The 6,737-nt window shown below is 40.2% G+C and overlaps 1 protein-coding gene across 3 annotated transcripts; it reads right to left on the minus strand.

Annotated features, from left to right (window-relative positions):
• Positions 1-80: 80 nt before the first annotated feature.
• khdrbs1a (KH domain containing, RNA binding, signal transduction associated 1a) lies at positions 81-5,072 on the minus strand. Of its 3 annotated transcripts, none has more exons than XR_005993302.1 (11): positions 4,727-5,072; positions 4,105-4,232; positions 3,707-3,823; positions 3,468-3,614; positions 3,225-3,349; positions 2,838-3,105; positions 2,659-2,735; positions 2,505-2,566; positions 2,237-2,413; positions 417-478; positions 81-250 (listed from the first exon to the last, which is right to left on the minus strand). XR_005993302.1 is itself a non-coding variant. In XM_041812822.1 (9 exons), the coding sequence occupies exons 1-9, from the start codon at positions 4,890-4,892 to the stop codon at positions 2,304-2,306; spliced, it is 1,200 nt and encodes a 399-aa protein (XP_041668756.1). In that variant the 5' UTR covers positions 4,893-5,072; the 3' UTR covers positions 1,189-2,303. The 3 variants fall into 3 exon arrangements, 1 of the variants encoding a protein (XP_041668756.1); XR_005993301.1 differs by having other exon boundaries at positions 81-334; XM_041812822.1 differs by lacking the exons at positions 81-250; positions 417-478 and having other exon boundaries at positions 1,189-2,413.
• Between the last annotated feature and the right edge of the window lie 1,665 nt (positions 5,073-6,737).

Below are 6,737 nucleotides of genomic sequence, written 5' to 3' on the forward strand. Positions count from 1 at the left end.
ACCATGTACATGTGTATCTAAATACATGTATTTAACACAGGTAGCTCTGCATAAGTAAATATTGAATAACAACAAAAACGCTTATTAAAAAACTTTTATTCGCTCATAAAAAGGACAGGTTAAAAATGATCATGTATAAAAAGTATATAAAAAATTCATTTAAAACTGTAAAAAATGTGCAATTTCTCCACCCATCCGTCAGTGTCTGAAGAATAGAGCCTGCTCTCGGTGACAGGAGTTCCCATTGCACCTTGAAAAACAAAAATGTATTTAAAAAAAAAAAAAAGGTTGAGACAGTGCCAGGCCTCTGCTCTATTCAGGGACCTTCACTGACCTGTTCAAGACAAGAAAAAAAACGAAGTAATCTCAGCCGCAGAATACAGTGCTGGTTAATCTGTGCAGTCCTTTAAACTGACCTTTGATCCCTGGTAAGCTGGAGTTCAATGTCTCAACTGCATTAAAACAGTTCAGTGACACCCTAAGAGGAGAAAAAGTAGTGAGCTCTTGGACACCATCTGTATTTTTTATGTACAAAGTGAATAACAAACATGCAAAACTAAATCTATACTACAAAAGTATCATGCAACTCAAGCTGAAGGCTTTTTGTCCCCCAATGGGATGTTTTTAACGCTTTGAGTGCAGTCTAAGTTTGCATTAATCTACATTTACAGTCATTGTATGGATAGAAATTTGGAAGTATTGAGTGAAATAAATTGAGCATTATTAGATTTATTTGAGCAAGAGTTGCATCACAACCATTTCTGATTGTTTTTTCATCGCTTATTTTGCTCGGAATATCTACAGATAGCATAATTTTGTACTTAAATGTTTTGGATATGTTTTGGATGACTTGCATTACTTGGATGTTTTGCACAGAAAACAAAACAGAAATCTAACAAATGAGTGTTGGGGTTAGTTTTACCTTCTTGTGGCGATCTTTAGGCTTTTAGAATCCTCTCCTCTCCGATTTTTTTCTTTAATATAACCAGCCAGCATGACTTTGCATCAAAGTCAAGTAAGATCCCTGCAAGCTTGATTTGAAATACTGTTGAAATTCAGTTATTTCAAGTGGCTGAAGATACATTGCTCTCTTTAGAGCTTAAATCAATGGACTAACTAATGTTAATAACAATACAAGTTCAAGCACTAAATCACTTTCAGGTAAAATATATTTGGCAGCACATTATCTCAAGGAATGATGAGCTTTATTTGTTTTTGAAGGTGACATTACAGGTGTCATTAGATAAGTTTTGAAAACAGACGAAGTGATAAGGTCATAGTAAAAACACTGCTTTTTTGTTTTTGTCAGGCTGACGGGCATACATACAGGTTATTCAGGGTTGTTGAGAAACCACGGAGGACCACTTTCACAAAGTGAAGGCATTCCTTTGGTACAACAAAGGCAAAATATCATGTTTAGATTGGTTAAAAAGAAACTAGAAACTTTATTGAAACACGCACTGCAGAAAAACAGTTTGGGATATATTTAGTATCCTATTTAGCCAAAAGGTACACAAGCATTATGCATTTTAGAGACGGCACGGCTTAAAGCATACACAGTTGTCCTATAGTTATGTACAAAATATTGAATTGGCTGAAGATTTTCTCACATACAGTAAAGATTGTAATCCACTGAACAAGGAGTGGTTGATCAGTGATGATTTTGCAGGTAATACCTGGACAAATAACATACCAATAGTGAAAGGTGGCAAATATGGGGTCACTGCAAATTTTCAGTCCTATATTTTAGGAAGTTGTATGACGTATAAGACTAGATTTGGGTTGTGTTGATCAATGCATATGACTTTTTAAATCAAAATGGCTCAGGGCTGCGTTTGAGTTTGCGGCATGAGCATATAGACTAGTTATAATTAATTTACATTGAGGCATCTGAATATTGTTGTCCAGTCAGAAAAGGACTTTTAAAAACCAAGTCTACGTGAGAGGAGTTTATCGCCACAATCACATTTTTCAGTAACAATTAACTTAAAACGCTAACCATCAAATAACACTAAAACATTGCTCTTGTTCCTTTGTTGGATTTGTCGCTAAGACCTTAAATGCCATCTACATAACTGAAAAAACATTAAATGGAACAGGTAAACAACGAAAATCCTTTCACGTTTCAACTCTGGCACCCTATGTTACATCCAACAACGCTTTCAACGAGTTTAAAAAAATAAAACCAAAAATAAAATAAACAATAGAAAAGGTGAACAAACAAGTGGGAAATTACTTTTGAAAATATTTCAGCGAGTTACAATCTTAGACAGTTGACATAGCAACTCTCTACCAGTAGCCGTTCAGTATCTGCCATAGGGATGATCTCTATAGGATCCCTTTGACTGCCTGGCAGCCGGGGCCTTTCCTCCTGCTCCCGAGTTAGACCATGAGTTGTCCCAGTCATCTTGAGCTGCAACAACAGAAACACACAAAAAAAATATGAGCAAGGCGACAGGGGGTCCAAACAGGATTTCAGTGCTTGTGTAATCAAAGAAACTTACCATACTGCTCATAAGAACCTTCCTGGGCCTCTCCATGTCCGTAGTCATAATATTCAGTGTCCCTAAAGTAGCAGATTAATGTTAATGCAACACTCCTTCAGTTAAATACAATTTTAACAAATTTAACAGGTGAAGTCAAATGGTTCTGACTTACGCCGATGCCGATTGCTGGTTGTAATAATTGTCGTATCCCTCATAGGCTGGCTCTGCGTAGGACTCGTCATAAGAACCCTTTAATGGGAGGGAAAACAGACTCTGGTTATGATGGCAAAAACAAAGTTCTCAATGAGACATCAACATCAGTCATTAGAAAATGCACAATAATAAACCTACATAATCCTCATAGCCCTCAGCTTTGGGCTGGGACCCTGCAGGGGGACCCTGGTGCTGCTGGTGTGACATTCCTGCAGAGGGTAGCATCCTTGGAGCGCCTGCTGCAGGGGGTCTGGAGCGGGGGTTTGAGCCTCCTCTGTTGGGAGCAGAAGGTGGACCGCCTCTGCCAGCTGGTGCACCTCTGGGAGCTGAACCCCGTCCTGGTCCTCCACGTGGAGCTCCACCACGCATTGCACCACGAGGACCGCCGCGTGGCATGCCTCTACCCCTGAGAAAGTAGCAAGATGTGATCACTTATGCAACAGCTGAGAAACTGCAAGGTATCAGTAATCAGAGCATGCTACAATTAGCTGTGGTGCATGTTAACATTTGTTTTAAGGCTCCTACCTTGGTCCTACACCAGGTGGTCCCCCTCTTCCCCTTCCAAACTGACCACCGCGTCCTCTGCCAGATGCATCCTGGGATCCATTCAGGAAGTGGGGGTCCATGTATGGGTCATGCTCACCAGGTTCCTACATGCATTACAAATCAGTCATTCAAATGCATATCATTCCCCTCAGGTAGCTGCTGTAGTGTGAAAGATAGGTTTGGTGCTTCTATTGTGAAGAAAGGGTTTTGTTGGATACATACCGGGATCAGGAACTTCTTGACCTCCTCCATGGCATGGGCCATGCGCAGATAGGCCTCTGGTATGGGTGCCATCACCTCGATAAACACGTGCAACTCCATGGCCAGATGAGCATATTTGGCCTCACCTCCCTTCCTCAGCTCTTCCTCCTTATAGAAAAACATGATGACATTGCTTAAATTAAAAAACTTATACATGGCATTATGTACCAACATCTTAAAAAGTTCAGCAACCTGCATACCTTGGCCTTGTCCCTCATTGAGCCTTTGCCCAGAACTGAGATCTTTGCACCGGTATCTTCCTGCAGTCTCTTGATTGTGCTGCCCTGTGGTCCCAAAAGCTTTCCAACAAAGTTGACCTGTGACATATAGAAGGTAAATTACTTTCACTGATTGCTAAAATGCACGCTATAGTAAAGTCTCTTATTGAAAGCTCAATTAGCATGCAAAAAAATGTCTTATCAGCTCAGGCAGAAACCCAGCACAATGCCACACCAGGTGGGTACAGGATCAGACGGGATTATTCTGACCTACGAAGGTACATTTCAGCTAAGAAACATGTCCCCTTCTTAGGTTATTTTTTTATTCCCTGGAGACAGCGGGTAGCTTTCAGCGCCTGAATGAAAGAAAAAAAACCTACCCTGGGGTACTGCTTGGTGGGAATGAGCACCCGCTCTTTGAGTTTGAGGTTCTTGGTAGCAAACAGGTCCAGGTATGATTCCTTCTCAGGCTCCTTCTTGGATTCACCTTTCTGGATCCTTTCAATCTCTGCAAGCAGATATAAATAGTTTTAAGGATATGGAGTTACCATCGGGTCTACTATTAAATGCGGATTTGTATTTCTTGCCAAGACCCCCAACGATTAAATTTTGCTTTTTACTTGTTCAAATGCAAGGCGTCAGCGTAAATACAGGGATGGGGGCATGATATCTTTGTTTAGCCACAACAAAGAAGGTACCTGGGTTTGAATAATTAGCCGACGAGCCTTATGAAACAGCCTTTAGCCGAGGTACGGCTACGAAATAATATGACTTAATCATAACGATCAACCCATGCAACCGAATATGTTGTCCCACTAACCAGTTAATTAACAGCAATTCATTTTTAGCCAAAAACATTTTGACCCACATCGCGAACAACCACGTGTTCATTACGCCATTGTTCAGGCCTCGGTCGGCTCGACCGAGAAGAAACTAGGCCTCGCGCCTTCAGTTCACTTTGCATTAGATCGTCGACGAAAGCAAACAATCACACATTTTTACCTGCAGAAATAAGTTTCATAGCATGCGTGAACGATGAATCCAAGCTGTCCTTCTCAGCCAGGAGCTCGGGGAGGTATTTAGTATCTTCCATGTTGGTTTTCTTCTGTGCTGGGTTCGACTCTACGACGGATGCAGATTTGCCTTGATGACCGTTGGCTTGGCTCATAACGTTTCTGCACAGATATTAGAGCGGATCTTTTTTTTTTTTTAACGAACAAAGCTAGGCCCCGTTCGTTAAGCTAGACAGAAAATGCAGGCTCCGATCAGGGTGATAGACGGTGAAATGGCGAAGCCGGTTTCTTTGCCCTGCTGACGGTTTCTTCTGCTCAATGGACAAAGGAGGAATGGCGCAGCTGCATTTGAGTGCGATGGGAGGAGGAGACAATTACGTCACCAACACGGAGCACTAGGGTACAGCCGAAACCCTGCAGACAGTCTTCTTAATCATACAGTCTTCTAAACTATGATTACCGGAGCTTACTTGTGTTTCCTAATGTTATTTTTTTCGCTGTTTATTTGTGAATTTCTCTTTGCATAAGTATGAACAAAATGACAAAATTCAGAGGAGCATGCTTTCTGTGATCCCTCTTTGTGCAGGGAAGTGGGGAGGGGGGCATACACCAGAATAAGGGCTGCCTACAGAATTGGCTGAGCTCCTGAAAAACCCAGAGAATAGACCCTTCCCTGTTGTTATTTAGTGATAACGTCAATGCATGTGTATTGGATTTGCAGCATCAGTGCTAGCACCCTGACTAACAGTTACCTCATTTTGGACCTGAAAAGTTAATCAATTTATTTCTGGGTTCTTGGAATTATTTACGGTAAATTTTGACCCTCCCTTCACCACTTTTCCTTCAGTTTTCCACTGCTTTTTGCCACTTTTCACCAGTTTTTGCTAGTTGTTGCTCTATTTAGCCACTTTCGCACACTTTGCCTCTTTCTTTTTTGCACCTTTATCCCATTTTTGTCTGTTTTTCCACTTTAAACCAATTTTACCTTCTAGGGCCCAGCCAAATTGTTCATTTCCTCCCAAATGGGAAATGAATGGAATTAATGAAGAATAATCTCCATCTGAGCTGTGGAAACAATGTGTCTCAGTTTTGCAATATTTCATAGGTTAAGGGTGTGAGGGTTGTTGACTGACAAAAAGAAACGACCAGATTGCGGAGAAAAGGTTTAACACAAGTGGACAAGGTTAATTATATAGCCAAGTGGAAACAGGTACAAAGAAACAGGACTGGGCTTAGGACTGAACCTTGGGGAACTCCACTAACAGGTTGAATTTAAGTTATGTGGTTGTGAAGAATACAATCGGTGGCATGTAGGAAGTGCTCAACCAGAAAATGGCTGTGAACATCAATACCCAGTGTGGATGAATGGATAGACCTGGTGTAGGTCTATACAACCTTTTTGATGAAAGAATCACTTTTAACCTGACAACACAAAGCTTATGTAAAATGGATTACATATGTCTCTACTTTAAGACCAGACTTTAACTTTTCTTATTAATACAATAAAGTTTCTCCTTGTCTTCTATAATTGACTCACTTTTTCCTTTTCCTTTAGGTCTCGCGTGTCAAGTTATGTGAATAATTTTTATAGACACTAAATATTCTAGATTCATAATTACGAAGTAAAAAAATTTTAACTTTTTTGTTTTAATCTTGAGGGTTAATTCTTGTAAAACAAGGAAAAAAATGGGTCAGCAAATATTCCCTGAGTGGCTGTGATTAATCCTCGGTGGCCCAACCGAGTATAATGTGTTGGAAACACTGATCTCAAATGTCATTCTACATATAAAAACATCATGAAGTATCTTAAATAACATGAATATCAACAAAGTCATTCCATGACTGCATGTAGAGCAACTTGAATATAAGCTAGTGTTATACAAGCACTAATAAAGATTTCCTTGTCTTCTTAAAGTAGTATCTTAAAAAGGGAAATGTTCCCAGTTGATTCTGCTCTGGTTCATGGTTTTTCCTATAGAATGATCACAGTCACAAAAATA

This window comes from Cheilinus undulatus, linkage group 18 (assembly GCF_018320785.1).
Source record: "Cheilinus undulatus linkage group 18, ASM1832078v1, whole genome shotgun sequence".
In the NCBI taxonomy this organism is placed as follows: Eukaryota; Metazoa; Chordata; class Actinopteri; order Labriformes; family Labridae; genus Cheilinus; species Cheilinus undulatus.

What these genes read in the sequence shown, in the direction of transcription:
- khdrbs1a (XM_041812822.1), bottom strand. Translation starts at nt 4,892, where the DNA reads ATGAGCCAAGCCAACGGTCATCAAGGCAAATCTGCATCCGTCGTAGAG. An exon ending in CCACCAAGCAGTACCCCAGG is followed by an intron (nt 3,824 to 4,104) that starts GTAGGTTTTTTT and finishes TATATGTCACAG; the next exon opens with GTCAACTTTGTTGGAAAGCT. An exon ending in CAATGAGGGACAAGGCCAAG is followed by an intron (nt 3,615 to 3,706) that starts GTATGCAGGTTG and finishes TTTTTCTATAAG; the next exon opens with GAGGAAGAGCTGAGGAAGGG.